The sequence below is a fragment of the Convolutriloba macropyga genome, chromosome 2 (genome assembly GCF_964194025.1).
Source record: "Convolutriloba macropyga chromosome 2, txConMacr16.3, whole genome shotgun sequence".
NCBI lineage: Eukaryota > Metazoa > Xenacoelomorpha > Acoela > Convolutidae > Convolutriloba > Convolutriloba macropyga.
Genome location: NC_134469.1, coordinates 19,664,085 through 19,683,364, shown reverse-complemented (window position 1 = coordinate 19,683,364; position 19,280 = coordinate 19,664,085). Strand labels below are relative to the sequence as shown.

The 19,280-nt window shown below is 32.7% G+C and overlaps 2 protein-coding genes across 3 annotated transcripts in view; both read left to right on the top strand.

The window, feature by feature from the left end:
• LOC142334848 (dynein axonemal heavy chain 5-like) overlaps nt 1-11,964 on the top strand; it is a 36,467-nt gene extending 24,503 nt beyond the window's left edge. The window contains exons 9-11 of the mRNA XM_075383175.1: nt 8,711-8,903; nt 9,655-9,834; nt 11,896-11,964. Of these exons, the coding sequence (XP_075239290.1) occupies nt 8,711-8,903; nt 9,655-9,834; nt 11,896-11,964 (442 nt within the window). The remainder of the gene's footprint in view (nt 1-8,710; nt 8,904-9,654; nt 9,835-11,895) is intronic.
• Nucleotides 11,877-19,280, top strand: part of LOC142357704 (dynein axonemal heavy chain 5-like) — a 99,186-nt gene continuing 91,782 nt past the window's right edge. For both annotated transcript variants that reach the window (XM_075409263.1, XM_075409258.1), the window contains exons 1-8: nt 11,877-12,088; nt 12,629-12,810; nt 13,755-13,871; nt 14,179-14,267; nt 14,475-14,683; nt 17,533-17,568; nt 18,276-18,458; nt 18,661-19,067. In XM_075409263.1, coding sequence (XP_075265378.1) covers nt 11,993-12,088; nt 12,629-12,810; nt 13,755-13,871; nt 14,179-14,267; nt 14,475-14,683; nt 17,533-17,568; nt 18,276-18,458; nt 18,661-19,067 — 1,319 coding nt within the window. In that variant the 5' untranslated portion in view covers nt 11,877-11,992. The remainder of the gene's footprint in view (nt 12,089-12,628; nt 12,811-13,754; nt 13,872-14,178; nt 14,268-14,474; nt 14,684-17,532; nt 17,569-18,275; nt 18,459-18,660; nt 19,068-19,280) is intronic.

Sequence of the window (19,280 nt, the reverse complement as noted above, 5' to 3'; positions counted from 1 at the left end):
GTATAAACCTCTTCCTTTTTGTACTACTTTTATACCTTCACCAGTAGTTGCAAATTTAATTAAATCAGGTGTGGCTGATAAAGCAGCTCTAGGGTTTCTAGATGCAGCTGCAGTTCTTTTTTTACTTGCAATCTCTAATGCTCTTATTGGATTATTAGCAACTTTCTTTCTGTGCAAGTTAACTGTTGCTTTACCAACACTCTTAAAGAAATCTTTCAATCCCTCAGCTTCTATTGTTGCATCAGATACTGTCATTGATTTATTCCTTCCACATTTATTGCAGGATCCTCTTAACATTTTAGTACCTTTGGCTGAGATCCGTGAAGCGGGTTCCCCGATAACTTCTCTTATATTATTAGTACCACTATAATGTCTACCACCAACACAATATGAATTGGCTTTGAACTTATTTAAAAGACTCATTTCTATATATAAAAAATAATGGAAGTTAAAAAGTATAATCCTTTTGTTGTTATTAAACCCAAGCCTAGGTCTAAGCCTAAACCAAAGCTTGAAGCTAGAGGCTTAGCTCTAGAGAATAAAAAGAAATTAGACATTATTTATGCTAAAGGTTTTGTTAAAACTAATAAGAAATAGTTAAGTATTAACAAGAGTAACAATTAGAGCTGACTAGCTATAAATATAAGTATAAGTATATGGTTATGTATATAACTATAACAATAACTATATTATACTATAATTATAATTATCGCTATAGTTATATCTAAAATTATAATTATAATTAAGACTTAATTATAATTAAGACTTAAATTATAATTATGATATATTAGACCTTCGGTCATCTGCGAAGCAGTTTCACTGATTAATCTCTACGAGATTATATCAACCATCTTATTACCATCACTATTAACACTAATAACCTTTCTAGTTAATACTAATGCATGACATATAACATATGCAACATCAGCACTAAATTTAAAATTAAGTTGTATTGGTTGTGGACCTATATGATCCCTTTGATATCTAGTTTCGAATACATATATTCTATAATTACTTTTGAATGTTCTATGATTTATATATGGTTTTATATTATGTGGTAGCCCATTATAATCTTTATTAAAGCTAACAATCTCTTTGAAAGCCTCATTATAATTATTGGTTCCATAATTAATATTCATTCTATCCTCAGGATAAAACTCACTACCAATCTTACAATAACATTCAGTAACATTCATTACATCAAATGTACTTGCATCATGAGTTTGTTCCTTAACATTATTATTTTCAAAACCAACTATTATATATTGCGGTCTTTCCATACCACTTTCCATACCTAGATAAAACAAGAAGTTAGTAGCATTGGGTACATTCTTATAAAATGTCGTTCTTTCAAAATAACTAAAGTCTACATTATTCTTTTTACTTAAACCCTTTTGCACAATAATTCTATTATCATTACTAGGATCAATACTAGGTACACACCATGATATATCTCTAATTTCTATATTATCATCATTAGCAACTGCACCAGGATTAGCATTAACTCTATATAGAGCTCTATCATTATTATTCCTTTTTAACCTTTTTAATATTAGTTTAAATCCTAAACCATATATAATCTTTTCTAAATCATTTACGAAACCAAATAGATCACTCATCTTAACCATCATATACATATGACCTCGTTCTACAGCAATATGGTCACCATTAAGTTGACTATCTCTATTGCCCTGATTTCTAACAAAACCACTCTCATATTCATCATCAGTGCTAGTTAATAACTTATACATCAATAGATTAGGATGACAATGATCTATATATTCAATAGTCCTACCACCACTAGTTTCAAGCTTAATTGAACTGAACAATGCCATCATACCATAATTAACTAATATGATATTAGCATCATTAGCAAATACACCACCAGCATCATTTGATACAACAAACTCTATCTCTAGATATGAGTCACGCAAAATTAAGTGATTCTCTTCTCTATTGAGTATGATATTAATATTGGTATTAACCGTATTCATTGTTGCTAGATTATTTGGTTTATACTTTATAATCTTACTTTTGTGTATATCATTATTGTAACCATAAGTTGTATCCAAATTAAAATCCATTTTTATTAGATAAAAAATGACTGATTCACGAAACGGTTTCACCGATAGTTTAATGTTAAGAGAACTACAAAATATACACGATGCTTTAACTAAAACTAAAGAAGAACACACACTTAACTTTAGAATGATAAAGCCAACAAAAAAGTTTAACTTTAGCGAACCTATACTTAATACATCAAAATTAGGTTTAATTAGATTATCTGTTTATAATTCGGTGTTTAATGCGAATAGGAAAAATAATCAATTCTTATATGCTAGTACTGTTATAGAAGATGATGAAACTTTACCTCGGGCTCTTAGCTCTGACCCTAACCTTAATCCTATCTCTACCTCAAGCCCAAACATTACATCTATACTTAATTATAATTATAAAGGAATCCCATTGCTATATTCAACTATTACACCGGGAGCATATGAGTTAACTGACATAGCAGAATTAATAAAAGAAGAAACTGATGGTAATGTTATAATAGAACCTGATAAGAATACGATGAAGTGTTTAATGGAAATAAAAGAAGGAGCACTCAGCTTTGATATAGAAAACTCAGTAGCCTCAATACTAGGATTTAGAAAAATAATTTATAAAAAAGGTAGATATAAATCTCAGAAAATTATTGATATTATGGGTTTTAGTAATATTAACATTCATTGTAATGTGATATCTGGTGTTAAAGATAATGGTAAGGATACAGACATACTATATACTTTTAATCTAACTGAACCACCAGGTTACTTGATAAATATTATACCAACTAATATCTTATATCAAAATGTAACTAAAGATAGAATAGAATATATAGTTTCATATTAAAGATGAGCATGGAAGACCTATAGACTTTAATGGTGATGTATTAAGTTTTACTTTACATCTGTGTTAACACAGCAACTTCGTTGATCTAGTTTAGTCTTTATCTTTATCTTTATCTTAATCTTAATCTTTGACTTAACTTAAACTAAATTACAAAATTTTCCTATCCCAATTAATTCTTAGTTTACCATTAATATTTTTATTTTTAGTTATATCAATGACAATATAATTATACGGTTCTTTCCATACCTTATTCCATATATTAGCAAAATCATTATAACTAAGTTCCACATTATTAAAGAAATCTTGATATATAGATATGAGGGCTTTACCTCTCTGTTCAAATAAAATAAATAGATTACAGTTCTCTCTAACACTCTGTCTATCCAGAGAGAAAAGGTTTTGATTAAGATATATCATTTTACAGTTATTATGTCTACCTCTACAAAAGTATTCATTAATAACTGGTTCTTTGGCTCTAACATCATCAAATATCATTAGTTTCTTTAAGTCTTTGGGTAGTTTATCAGGAGATGGTAAATCTTTTATATCTTTAATAAATTCAACATCTGCTTTTGAGTTTATTCTTTCTATACCATGGTACTGATCACCAGTAGGTCCAATGATGTATAGCTTATCAAAGTATATACTAGCTAGAATTAGTTTTTTTATACTAGTAGAAGAATGTCTTACCACATTCACTAGGACCAGATATTATACATCTAAAGTTATCTGGGAATGCGGCTTCAGTAATTATATCATCATCATTTAGCCATGAATATAGATCATCATTTGTGTTTATCTGCAAAGCAGGTTCCCTGATAGAGATATTATTAGTAGGACTATGGGACTTCGTCCATGTTTCACCATTACTACTGCTATTACTAATGCTATTACTATTACTATTCCTAATAGATTTACTCCTTTGATATTTTTCATCAAATAGATCTGTGAAGCAGGTTCCCTGATATATTAAATTATCTCTATCATTATCATTATCATTATCATTATTAGTAAAGCTACTTCGTAGATCATTAACATTATCATTATCATTATCATTATTAGCAAAGGTACTTCGTAGATCATTATCATTATCATTATCATTAACATTATCATTATTAGCAAAGCTACTTCGTAGATCTTTATCAATGACAATATCACTATCATTATCATTATCATTATCATTAACATTATCAATAACATTATCATTATCATTAACATTGACATTATCGTTAATATCACCTCTACTACAATTCAAACAAAAACACTCATTATACATTCCTGGATATTTACATTGATTAACTAGAATATTCAAAGCAATGTTAATTCTAAATCCTCTATCAATAAGATAGATCATGTATAAACAATAAGCCCCACAATAAGATTCATCATATTGTTGTATTCTTTCATCAGAGCCTAGATCAACATATTCTTCTAAAAATAATGGTGGCGTCTCAACACCAAAACTATCAAAGTAATAAACAGGACCACCTTCTCTTCTTATAACTAAAACCCAATGTGTACCTTCAGTTGGATGTAAGTTTACAATAATGTTGATGTTAGGTTCATTAATCAGGGAACCTGCTTCGCAGATATTATCTGGAGTTTGATCTCTCATTACAATTTCAATTGGTGTTAGACTTATATCTTTTCCTATATCTTTTATTCTGATATCACTCATAGCATTATTATCAATATTAATTTTATTATTAAATTCCTAAGTTAAAATAAGCATTTTTTATATAAAAAATATTATATTTATCTATGTTTTCATTTATAAAAATGGAGACAGGTAGTGTGGTTATAATTTTCATTTTCTTAATTATATTTTGTTTTATAATATATGATTCAATACCGAGTAAATACGCAAAACTAGAAGAAAGCTTTGGCGGATTCATGAATAGGAGTCTAGTTAGATTTGAATATGAAAAGTCACCATTACATACTATTGTTTATGGTGGAACTGGTACAGGTAAAACATATTTTATTAGACAATACTTAAAATTATACTCAGTCAAAGATCAAGATCAAAATCAAGATCAAAATCAAGATCAAAACCAAGATCAAAATCAAGATCAAAACCAAGATCAAAATCAAGATCAAAATCAAGATCAAAATCAAGATCAAAATCAAGATCAAAATCAAGCTAAAAATATAGTTATAGTGTGTAAAGATGACAGAGACTGGATAGATCCTGAGTCTAATAAGTTTTATACCGGGTTTAATAAATGTGATATAAATATGATCACAAAAAATAATATGCATAAATTTCAAAATTGTGTAATAGTACTTGATGATATGGGTGATAAGTTAAATAAGGATATAGACTATTATTTTACTGAAGGTAGACATTATAATATTCAAATGATTGTAATGTGTCATAAACCAGCTCAAATATTAAATATGGCAAGAATGAGTTCTGATACTATTTATTTAACAACTTATAATGGACCTGATCTATTTAAAAACTTTAATGAAATATATAAATGTGAACATGACTTTAGTAAAATAATTAGTGAGTTAAATAGTAACCATTATAATCGCACAGATGGAATGGCAAATGAACTTCGTTATGGTATAATTAAATATAATAAGAAAGAAAATACTTTTATTATTATTAGTAGTAATAGAACAATGATATATGATTCAAGAGTTGGTTTCCGTGATTTAAAAGCTCTCAGTTTAAAAGATGAGTTAGGAAGAGAAGATATAAATAAACTTATAGTATATATGAAACCACTCATGATAAATGCAACAGATAGAAATGTTATTAGTCATGATAATTATCAGTTTTATTTTAATAAACTTCTTACATTAAAAGGTATTAAAATACAGAATGATGTTTTAACTCAGGAAGTGGTTAAAGCAAATGGTATTAGATTATTTTCAACTATTTTAGGTATTATAAGTTCAGGTTTAATGATATATAATTTCATGAGTCCCGATATAACAGTAAGAAATGCCGGACATGTGGCAACTGCAGCGAGTACTATGTTGAATAGGGCAAACACTTTGATTAATGTTGGATTTGGAGAAGATCTGCGTGACCTACAAGAAGAACATATAAATCAGCAAAACAGTTACATTGATCAATGCAACTTTAACTTCGTCAATGAAAAGACGGGGATTTTGAATAAAAGAGGAGGAAGTTTTTTAACCGATCTATATAAAAATAATGAAGAATTTAGAGAAGAGATTATAAACTTTGTTAGAGATAAAAAAGAATTAGACCTTGAATTGATTTTAGATGGAAGATGTAAAACTAATACACTCAATACGTTAGGAAATAAATATTTAGTAGACTGTATCACATCTAAAGATAATACTAAAGATTTAATTGAGATATTGGCTAAATATTTAACTAGTAGTTAGTCAAATATCTACCTATTATAAATGGTTTTAAAATGTTTAGAGTGTAACTATAAATGTGGAAACATTGCTTGTTTAAAATATCATTACGAATCATGTCATAAAGATAAAATTGATAAATGTATATGTGGTAATATAACAATCAGTGCTATTTGTGCTAATGATTTTTCTCCATGGGGTTGTTCTTTAAAAAATGAATCTAGCTCTAGTTCTGGTTCTGGTTCTAGCTCTAGCTCTAACTCTAGTTCTGATTCTGGTTCTAGCTCTAGTTCTGGTTCTGGTTCTGATTCTAGTTATAACACCAGTTCTAACTCAGACCCTAACCCTAACTATAACTCAGAAGTATTAATCATTGAACCTGCTTCGCAGATCCACGAAGTGGTTACACCAATGGTGAAACATGGACGAAGTCCTATCCGTGAAGTGGTTACACCAATCAGAAATTGTAATAAATGTAATTATATAAAACCACCAACTGATTTTGATGAGAGTAAGTATACATGTAGAAGTTGTACTTCAGCTAAAGTTAATTGTCCATATTGTGCTTCTATTGTGAGATATGATGGGATACGAGCACATGTAAAGAAACAGCATCCAGGTGTAGAATTAACTAAAGGATTTAGTAGAAATCTGAGTGATCGGTGTAACCGCTTCGAGGATAAAACAATTAATCCTAGTTGGCAAAGCAAGACTGTAAGTCCTTTAGTCAATAAACAAACCGAAGATCTGCGAATTTGCAAAACAACTCCGTTGAGCCATTTCACTGATAGTTGCTCATGTAAATATTATGATTTTGTATTATTTCTTATTAATAATGGAATAAATATAGAAAAAGTAAAAGAAAATATAAATTTATTGAAAAGTATAGATAATTTGAAATAAAAGTATAAAAAATATAAAAAAGAGGGAATCACTCCTTAAGAGTGAAAAAGAGCGATATTTTCTACTGAGGGATCACTCCGAATAAGAGTGAATCGCTCTTAAAGAGTAAAATGTAAATTTTGCTTTAATTTTTTAATTTTTTATCTTATTTTTAATTTAAATTGATTTCTGATTGATTTTTTGATTGAATATAGAGAGAATATAGAGAGAATATTCAAGAAGATATTGAAAAAAAAACACTTATCACTGTGTTTCCACCGATCTCAGTGTTTTTGACTGTATACCCATCACAGTGTGTCCCATATACAGTCTCACAGCAGGGATCATCCTTTTTAAGAACTGTGAATTTGGTTTTTTTTATCTCACTTAGTTTCATAGTTTTTTTTTCATCAGAATCCTGAAAGGCGGCATCGCCAATCGGGGGACGTTCACTGGAGTCAGTGAGGAAGGAACCCCAAACCTTCCGTTTGCTAAAGCAACTTAACTAGACTCGATGATTTAACCACTACGCCAAGTGAGACAGGAAGTTTTAGTTTTAGATTGGTTAAATATTGATTAGGGGTATATATGAAAATTTTAATTATTTTAATATTTTCATTTTTTTGTTCAAGTTTTCTTTTTTGTTCAAGTTCATTTTCGCAAGTTGGTTTTACGTGCTTGTTAGTTTTATACTAGTACTGGGATACGTCCACCGGAGTCGGTGGGGATAGAACCCGAACTATCCGTCTGATAATGGTAAATTACCAGCTTAACTCTGTACTAGTGGTTTGCACTAAGTGAGACAAGAAATGATAGTTTTTAATTGTATAAGAAGTGAAAATAGAGTGAATATACAGTAGTAGATAAAACAGGGAAACCAGCAAGCAGTAAAATTTGTTCCTACTCGACATGCGCGATTAGCGTTAGGAGAAAGGAACAAATTTTGCTGGTGGCTGGTTTCCCTGTTTTATCTACTACTATGGGGTTAATTTTACGGCTGTGTGGAAGCATTTTTCAAAAGTTGAGATCCCTGCCTGGCTGTTATAAATTATTAAAAAACAGATTTTTGCTCTCTTACAGTGGTCTCTATTAATTAAATTGGCGATTTGATTACTCATTAGAATGTTCTTACCGTGAGCAAAATGAAATCGCGTTAAGGAAAACAAAACCTCGCACGTTGAAGGAATATATCCACTATTGATTAATATGGATACATCAATGGTGGGTAGATATTTTTCATTTTAAAGTGCATTTTGAAGTGCCGCTTTTTTATGATTGGTTCTCGCATAATTTCTACAAAATCTAAACGGCAAGTTTAACCCTAGTTCAACTCCGACGCTTATCTTGCAAGATTCCTGCAAGTGACGATTATCCCAAAGGATTCTTGCAAATGATGCTTATCTTGCTCGATGCAAGATCCGAACGCTTATCTTTCAAAGACTTGCAAGATAAACATCGCAAAATTGAATATATTGTCCCTATTGTCGCCTCAAAATTTCAGTTTTTATTTGCGAGCTTTTAACTTAATATCCCACGCACCTTCGCAGTCACCAATAGCTTTATGCCTGATAATTTTTTCTCCTTTAAGCCTTTTGGACCAGATCAAGTTGACGAGGTGCAAATCGGTGGTGGCAGCTCTGCAGTATGCCAAGTCTAGGGCAGTCAAGCGGTGGAGGGAGCTGGACATGCGCATCACTGATGCTGCCAATGAGGCAAAGGACAATGTCAAGTACCTTTACACTCTTGACCAATTCTTTGGACCCCTCGGAACTTGCGATCCGGTTTGTGCAATTTATGAAATACTGTTTGCTCATTTCTTCCGCCTAGAGTTATTTCAGTTCCTCGAATATAGGAGTCGTTTTTTCCTATAGGTATCTGCGTCCTCCAGTTCCATTATTGGATGAACTGTGCTCCATTAGTCACCTGTTTTGACGTTTCTGTAATTTTTATTCTAAAGCAAGTATTAATATAAACTTAAATGCTACAATCTGAAACTGTTAAAGATTTTTATTTGAATCAAAAATATGATTGATTTTTTTTTAAAAAAAATTATAATAGCTCTATCATGATAGAGCTATTATATGGATACATCAATGGTGGGTAGATATTTTTCATTTTAAAGTGCATTTTGATTAATATGGATACATCAATGGTGGGTAGATATTTTTCATTTTAAAGTGCATTTTGAAGTGCCGCTTTTTTATGATTGGTTCTCGCATAATTTCTACAAAATCTAAACGGCAAGTTTAACCCCAGTTCAACTCCGACGCTTATCTTGCAAGATTCCTGCAAGTGACGATTATCCCAAAGGATTCTTGCAAATGATGCTTATCTTGCTCGATGCAAGATCCGAACGCTTATCTTTCAAAGACTTGCAAGATAAACATCGCAAAATTGAATATATTGTCCCTATTGTCGCCTCAAAATTTCAGTTTTTCTTTGCGAGCTTTTAACTTAATATCCCACGCACCTTCGCAGTCACCAATAGCTTTATGCCTGATAATTTTTTCTCCTTTAAACCTTTTGGACCAGATCAAGTTGACGAGGTGCAAATCGGTGGTGGCAGCTCTGCAGTATGCCAAGTCTAGGGCAGTCAAGCGGTGGAGGGAACTGGACATGCGCATCACTGATGCTGCCAATGAGGCAAAGGACAATGTCAAGTACCTTTACACTCTTGACAAATTCTTTGGACCCCTCGGAACTTGCGATCCGGTTTGTGCAATTTATGAAATACTGTTTGCTCATTTCTTCCGCCTAGAGTTATTTCAGTTCCTCGAATATAGGAGTCGTTTTTTCCTATAGGTATCTGCGTCCTCCAGTTTCATTATTGGATGAACTGTGCTCCATTAGTCACCTGTTTTGACGTTTCTGTAATTTTTATTCTAAAGCAAGTATTAATATAAACTTAAATGCTACAACCTGAAACTGTTAAAGATTTTTATTTGAATCAAAAATATGATTGATTTTTTTTAAAAAAAAATTATAATAGCAATTAATCCTAGTTGGCAAAGCAAGACTGTAAGTCCTTTAGTCAATAAACAAACCGAAGATCTGCGAATTTGCAAAACAACTCCGTTGAGCAATTTCACTGATAGTTGCTCATGTAAATATTATGATTTTGTATTATTTCTTATTAATAATGGAATAAATATAGAAAAAGTAAAAGAAAATATAAATTTATTGAAAAGTATAGATAATTTGAAATAAAAGTATAAAAAATATAAAAAAGAGGGAATCACTCCTTAGGAGTGAAAAAGAGCGATATTTTCTACTGAGGGATCACTCCGAATAAGAGTGAATCGCTCTTAAAGAGTAAAATGTAAATTTTGCTTTAATTTTTTAATTTTTTATCTTATTTTTAATTTAAATTGATTTCTGATTGATTTTTTGATTGAATATAGAGAGAATATAGAGAGAATATTCAAGAAGATATTGAAAAAAAAACACTTATCACTGTGTTTCCACCGATCTCAGTGTTTTTGACTGTATACCCATCACAGTGTGTCCCATATACAGTCTCACAGCAGGGATCATCCTTTTTAAGAACTGTGAATTTGGTTTTTTTATCTCACTTAGTTTCATAGTTTTTTTTTCATCAGAATCCTGAAAGGCGGCATCGCCAATCGGGGGACGTTCACTGGAGTCAGGGAGGAAGGAACCCCAAACCTTCCGTTTGCTAAAGCAACTTAACTAGACTCGATGATTTAACCACTACGCCAAGTGAGACAGGAAGTTTTAGTTTTAGATTGGTTAAATATTGATTAGGGGTATATATGAAAATTTTAATTATTTTAATATTTTCATTTTTTTGTTCAAGTTTTCTTTTTTGTTCAAGTTCATTTTCGCAAGTTGGTTTTACGTGCTTGTTAGTTTTATACTAGTACTGGGATACGTCCACCGGAGTCGGTGGGGATAGAACCCGAACTATCCGTCTGATAATGGTAAATTACCAGCTTAACTCTGTACTAGTGGTTTGCACTAAGTGAGACAAGAAATGATAGTTTTTAATTGTATAAGAAGTGAAAATAGAGTGAATATACAGTAGTAGATAAAACAGGGAAACCAGCAAGCAGTAAAATTTGTTCCTACTCGACATGCGCGATTAGCGTTAGGAGAAAGGAACAAATTTTGCTGGTGGCTGGTTTCCCTGTTTTATCTACTACTATGGGGTTAATTTTACGGCTGTGTGGAAGCATTTTTCAAAAGTTGAGATCCCTGCCTGGCTGTTATAAATTATTAAAAAACAGATTTTTGCTCTCTTACAGTGGTCTCTATTAATTAAATTGGCGATTTGATTACTCATTAGAATGTTCTTACCGTGAGCAAAATGAAATCGCGTTAAGGAAAACAAAACCTCGCACGTTGAAGGAATATATCCACTATTGATTAATATGGATACATCAATGGTGGGTAGATATTTTTCATTTTAAAGTGCATTTTGAAGTGCCGCTTTTTTATGATTGGTTCTCGCATAATTTCTACAAAATCTAAACGGCAAGTTTAACCCTAGTTCAACTCCGACGCTTATCTTGCAAGATTCCTGCAAGTGACGATTATCCCAAAGGATTCTTGCAAATGATGCTTATCTTGCTCGATGCAAGATCCGAACGCTTATCTTTCAAAGACTTGCAAGATAAACATCGCAAAATTGAATATATTGTCCCTATTGTCGCCTCAAAATTTCAGTTTTTCTTTGCGAGCTTTTAACTTAATATCCCACGCACCTTCGCAGTCACCAATAGCTTTATGCCTGATAATTTTTTCTCCTTTAAGCCTTTTGGACCAGATCAAGTTGACGAGGTGCAAATCGGTGGTGGCAGCTCTGCAGTATGCCAAGTCTAGGGCAGTCAAGCGGTGGAGGGAACTGGACATGCGCATCACTGATGCTGCCAATGAGGCAAAGGACAATGTCAAGTACCTTTACACTCTTGACAAATTCTTTGGACCCCTCGGAACTTGCGATCCGGTTTGTGCAATTTATGAAATACTGTTTGCTCATTTCTTCCGCCTAGAGTTATTTCAGTTCCTCGAATATAGGAGTCGTTTTTTCCTATAGGTATCTGCGTCCTCCAGTTTCATTATTGGATGAACTGTGCTCCATTAGTCACCTGTTTTGACGTTTCTGTAATTTTTATTCTAAAGCAAGTATTAATATAAACTTAAATGCTACAACCTGAAACTGTTAAAGATTTTTATTTGAATCAAAAATATGATTGATTTTTTTCAAAAAAAATTATAATAGCTCTATCATGATTGTGGAAAGTTAACACGCATCTGTATGAGCCTGGTGATTGTCTCAGATGTGAATATCAGATTTTCATTCGTAGAGCTTCTTTATGATTATAACATAACTTTGCCTTTATAGGTTATAGTATTTTCGTTATAACAAATGGTTATGGTATTCGATGGTATTTCTATGTGTCTTCTTGACGTCTAGAGGGAGTCCTAAAAAATTAGTTACCTTCAGCCAATCCTTTCTATAAAGTGCATTTTGTGTATTTTGCAGAAGAGCATGGTAGAGATACTGCCGAGTCTACTGACAGCTGTGAAAATGATTCATAGTATCAGTCAGTATTACAACACGAGTGAGAGAATGACCTCTCTCTTCGTCAAGGTCACTAACCAGATGATCACCACATGCAAGGCTTACATCAAAGAGGGCGTGGCTAACATTCGCGAAATGGACAGGTTACAACATCCATATAAATTTCCCATTCAAAAGATTATTAACATTTTATAAAATTTTATAATTTTTTTTTCAAAGTTAATTAGGAATTTGTTTTAAAATGTCGAGTATATTTTCCGAGTATTGGAGAAATAATGATATTTTAGTTGTATGAGTGTTTTCAATTGCATACAGCACAATGGAAAATTATTATGCTCCTGTTCATAGGCAACTGTGATGAGATGAAAAAGATACTTGGTAGAATCAATATTAATGGACTGAATGATTAATCATTTTTATGATTAAATCGTTTGAATCATTATTACGTTGTGTGACTTTAGAGATGACCCTAACTTCAACCTTTATGAGACATAGTAAGTGTTGTCGCGTTTCATTCATATCATGAGTTTGCCTTGCTTCAATTGATTTTAATTTTCAATTCATTTTTTCAATGGAAAAATGAGCTCCAACCTACAATTGTGCCATCTTAAACGGAATCTGCCTATAATTTAAAAGATGATGACTGATTATTGTTGGTTAAATCTATCTGGAATAAGAACTTCGAAAATTTGTCATAGGGTTTAATTTGGAATGAGATCGAAGTCGCGTGCAGCTTGGTTAACGCTCTTGTTAATTTATCAATGGATTTAAAACAATCAATGGATTTAAAACAATTGATTTAAATACGTTAATAATTTTCCAGCTCAGAACCGAGGTAATTTTTGATGGAAATAATAGCGCCCACTTGTTCATCATATCACTTTTTATCGTACCATTATCATTATAGTGACATCGTGAGTATCTGCTAGTTCCAACTATTTGTATACATTTTTGTACCAAGAAAACGAGACTACATCTCATCTATAACGGATTACACCTATAACGGATAGTAAGGCGACACTCGTAGAGCAGCCTGCTAAGTCAAATTGAACGCGAAAATTTTGTTTGATATTTGTATGCTTTTCAGAGAACTTCTTCTCGGGAGAATCGCTGACTGTCTTCTTCTGAGAGACGAGTACAAGAATGAGTTCAGACGAGTGAAGGAAAATGCAGAAGAGAAAGGGGAAAAGAACTTTGACTTCAGGTTGAATTTTTCTCGTCAGTTAGCTCTTTCTAGAAATGACAGAGAGCTAGTGCACTCACGAGATGATAGAGAACTCACCAGAACCAGAGAACGATGTATCTTATCATCTCACGAACTGAAGTGCCTTTTTGATCTTTTAGATCTTTGTATCAATAGTTTCATTTAATCAATGATTGGGAGTTAAAAACATCATAAGATCGAGACACGGAGGTTTTAGATATTGAGGTCTTTGTTTAAATAGCCTGTTTCATACCGGGCTGTTGAGTTTTCAGTGAACTTAGATAAAAACTGTTGAATCTGGTTTCAGTGAGAACTATATCTTCGGAAAATTCGATGCCTTCTGTCGTCGACTGGAGAAGATCAAAAACATGATGGAGACAATTGACAACCTATCAGGTATTACTCAAAACATTTGATGTTCGATTATAAAGTTGTTTATTGTGATAACGACTCATTCTCTGCTTTCTGATCACGAAATTTAGATAGCATTTTTTTTGTGTTTGATATTTTATCTTTGATCATATCAATATGCCTTGCATAATAGGTTGATTATACCGCGGTATAAATGGTCAAAACAACTGGCGATTAAATTAAATTTTCTAGGTCTGACGGACGTCCGGGTAGAAGGAATCGACGTTTTGGCGATCAAGTTCCAGAACATCGTGATGGCAACTAAGAAGAAGAGTTATGACCTTTTGGACCACAGAAAGAACGACTTCGATAATGACTACGATGACTTCAAGACTCAAATTGACGCTCTCATGAGTCAACTGCAAACTTTTGTGGACCAACAGTTTGAAAAGAGTGCTTCGGTAAGGAGAAATTACCTGACAATAAAAAACAGTCTGGTTCTTTTTCTTAGATTTGAAATAATGGCGATTGTTTCCAACTAATGTTTCTTATGTGTGCTAACACCGATGAGTGAATCCAGAGACGTAGTTCGAGCCTTACTTCTTTATTTAGCCAAATTTTAGCAACTCATATCTCTTACGCGGAGAAAAGAGAGGAGTAACACCATCAGAAGGTGTTATATTACCACCTTTTCAAAATCGGTATCAGTTGCTGATTGAGAAAAGAAAAAGTTGCGGTCAAATAAAACCTATATTTAATACTTGTTGTATTTTTCTCAAAAAAAATTTGTTGCAATTATATTAGTCCTGCGGTCTTTTTTGAATGCGCTTGACCGATTTTTTTTCTGGCTCATATAACTTTTTTGACTTCAAAAACGGAATTAACAGGTTAAAGCCCGGAGTGCGTTAAGTGGCTGAGCAGCTCTCTCAGAGCCTTACGCCTTACTAGTCTCTAAGTATGCGATTCTTCGAAGATGTTTTGTGGAGACATACATTCATGACGTAAATGCGGTTCTTAATCTTAAGAGTTTGACGCCCTCAGTTAAACCCCTCCATTCACACCCACCCGCCACTTCCTCCGTCCACCCTCTTCCACCTGGCAATATGTACCCCCGACCAGTCCTCCTAAGTGTCCATTGATATCACATTTTATATTTCATGATGTGCACCACATCGTATTCTTCATCAATTCTGGAAAAATTTTGTTCACAATCAGTTGCTATAGTTTCCCATTAAGCTGCTGCACGAAGGCATAAAAAATGAGAGACATACATTCTAGAGCTGAAAAAATGTTTTTTAAATGACAGCAATGTATTTCGCAGATATGCTTTTTCTCTAAACTTTTCTCTTTTTTAAACTTTTCGCATAATAAAATTTGTACCACAAAAACTTTATTTTAAGCAAAATTGTCTGTTGTCAAGACTTGGACATCTTTTTGTTTTTTTAATTGCTCTCGAACGTAGTTTGAAGCATTTATTGTAAACGTGTGTAGCTTTTTTGTGCAAAATTTTTGCTTGACCATTTCTGCTCTTTGTTCTAGAACCTTCTTTGACTTCTTTAATGTCTTTTCACGCTTCTCTTCTTCATTTCTGTGTATTCCCATTTGCTCTCAGTCCTAAGTAAAATTAACTGCTAAATTAAACGCCATTGTAGCAGAACAATTTACAAGGGATTGATAGCCGAGTGGTGAATGCGGCTGTCGAGAAGTTACCCCGCCTGTCGTTCGAGAGCAATTTTATCGTTCACATACTTATTCTAGAAATACCATTGAATTATACTTTTTGGTATTAATAAATTGAAAGTACTTAAGTCAACCGAGGGATATTAGTTGATCAACAATTCAAAAAATGTGTTCGTTGATAGCGTTTTTTGTCAGCTTGTATTAGAAGGTTGACATAACACTAAATAAATTATCAGTGTATTTTGCGAAATAAAATTTTTTGGAATAATTGCATGATGTTAATTTGGTTTTTCAATTTTCTTGAATTTTTTTATTGTACCATTGATTTTGAAAGAGCGAATTTAGTTTATAATTTAGTTGAATAACTGCATCGATTGGTCATTAGCAAGAGCAGAAGTGATAAGCAGTATTTTTTCCGATGAAGCTTGATTTTTCCATCTTTATTCTTCATTTACTATCGCACTCTTCTCTGACTACAATTTTTAATGGAAAATTAAGTAAAGAAAAACAAAACTCATTGAGAAAAAATGAAACTGTTTTTCCCTATTTTTTAATCTAATTTTGGCGTTCCTATTGTTTTATATAACGATTCGTAAGAAACTTCTTTCTCCCAATTATAACTTAGATACTAGTAACTGAAAATAATAGTTTCTGATGCTTTAACTTTTTTACTTGAATTAGTTCTAACGTTTTGTTGGAAAAAATTTGGATTCATTTCGGGTTTAACAAAGTTAATTTTTTTATCGTACTAGTTTTTATTTTATGGGATTTCTAAACTGAAATGTTTTCGGTAAAACTATGATTTGCCTAATTAAATTTTACAGTGCGTAGCGTTTTTGTTTTTACTATACTCTGATCTTTCATTATAATATTCCCAGTGTTCGTTACATTTCCAATCAATGCCTTTTTGTGGGACTTCGGAATTTTTAGCTCAAAATATTGAATACCTCTTCGTCTTGTTTTCTTGTTTTTTTTTGCACAAGAATCGAAATTTTTCTCCAGTATCAAGCATTTAGGGATAATTCTTTTTGTTGCAATGGCTCATTTTCGAGTAATTCTTTTTTTCTGCAGAGCAAAAATTTGCTCATAGAAGTTTTGGTAAAGATTTTTGACTTGTTTAATTTGTTTTCATTGTTCTATAATAAAATTTTGTATCACGCATCTTTAGATAGATAACCAAAATATAGAGTAAAATATCTGACTAAATATAAAAAAAAAATTATGCAAATATCTGCGCAAAATATTGAATCCTGACTTCCCATCTTCTACATTTCAATCAGTGATATTAGGTGGGCTTCTACAACCTTGATTTGTGATTCGTGAGTTAGAGACTTTACTAACATTTTGTCAAAGAGAAACCTTACTATCAAAAATTGGTAATTATTTCAGCACGCACATTTAAATGTAAGCCCCTATTTCAAGTCTTAAACGACTGGCTCGTAAAACTTGCTTTGCTTCACGCGGCATAAACCGTTTCTCTTCGTTAGATAACTACCACGACTGGTTATTGATGTTAATAGTTAACTATATTTTTGCATCTTTCGCAATTTATTCTCCAGATAAAATTGGCAAACGCTAAATTCTTATTCTAATACTGACCTCAGCAGTCTTGGAATTGTATTTGAACCAGGTTCTGAGGGACTCGTCAGCTATGAATGTTGGAGCTGTAAGTTGAATCTTATCACGTGTAGCAATTACATATTTTAATTACCATTTTCATGTTTTCATCTTCAATTAAATAATATCACAGCGAATCATTGTCACTTTGGTTTCACCCTATATTATTTTGCGGGCACTTGATAAAATTTTTAAAAATCGTTTATCGCTCTATAAATTATAGTTAATTTATACGCTTCGGGATTTATAATTATAGTAAAGTAAATATACGCTTCGGAAACTGGTATAAAAGTGTTGCGCGCTCTGTATTTTATAGAAAATATTTAACCGTTGGTTCATAACAGCTGCAGTACTCTTAATGATCTTTGAAAGGTGAGAATATGAGAATATAGAGAATTTTAAGTTAAGGGAGCAATTTTTTCCCATGAAGATCAACTGGGAATACACTCTAGCAATTGCAATTCGTTAGCATGAGAGCTCATGATGTTTTCATCCAAACAGAAATACTTTGCCATCCACTAAAGGCTCAAACCGGACTTTTAGTTAGCGCCTTTTTCCGTCATACCATCATAGTTTGTTGAGAGTTGGAGAGATGTTCTAGATTGACGGCTCTTTGTTTTCAATTTCATCGTGGCATGTTTGTGAAGCCAGAAGAGATTTTCGAGATTAATATGAAAACATTTGAGATGATCGGCCTAACTTTGTGGTTAATCTATCAACCTCGAATATCGATTTGTATAAATGTCGTTTTCGCAGACCACTCGATCTCTGAACCTTCTGGAGAAGTTTGAGCGCATCACTCTTCCGAAAGACGTGAAACTGGATCTGCATGACAAGTACCAACTGGTGTTCTTCAAGTACGGCAAGGATGTTGACCTCTGTCGCAAGACCTACATGAAGCAGAAGGTTGACCCGCCCATGCCCAGAAACTACCCTCCGGTTTGTTGGACTGGCTTTATGGCTCTGATAATGACTTCTAGATTTTGCATATCTTTTCCATTTTGCATACCTGAACACTTTCTGTTTAGTTTTATAAATAAAATTAGTTTCGCTTTTAGTCAACCGCTGAAACTGTCAAAAAATGCTGGTAGAACTCAATTTTTAATTAATTCTAGCATTTAAGTTCCTTATTTTCAAACAGATTTCGGGAAAAATCTACTGGTCCCGACAACTCCTGCGCAAAATTGACGAACCCATGCAAATATTCAAAACGAAACCAGACTTGCTCAAATCGACCGAGGCCAAAAAGATTGTGAAAAACTACAACCGAATGGTGTCCGCGCTCCTTGAATTCGAACTGATGTATCATCGAACTTGGTTCAAAGCCGTTGAGATTGCCCGGTCAGGAATGAATTCCTCCTTGCTGATCCGACACCCGGAAACGAACAAATTCGTTCTGAATTTTGATAATCAGATATACGAGTTGATCGATGAGGCAAAGAACTTCATCAAGTTGGAGCTAGAAATTCCAGAAGCAGCTAGAGACATGATGAACAATGAAGAGGTTATCAAAGGGATCAACCGGGATGTCTCATCGGCTGTTAAAAGGTTTGTATCTATCTACTTAAAGTTGTCCGTTAAAGTTGAAATAAACGAACGTTTGAAAAACACCAAATATACAATTGGCATCAATGTGGTCATTTTCATGTCAAAGGAGACAATATTTGGAGCTAGCGTCATAGGGTAGTGGATAAAAAGCAAAATGATAAGAATCAGCCGCCCAAAAAATCATTAAAAAATTTTTTGCGAATATATTGCCAT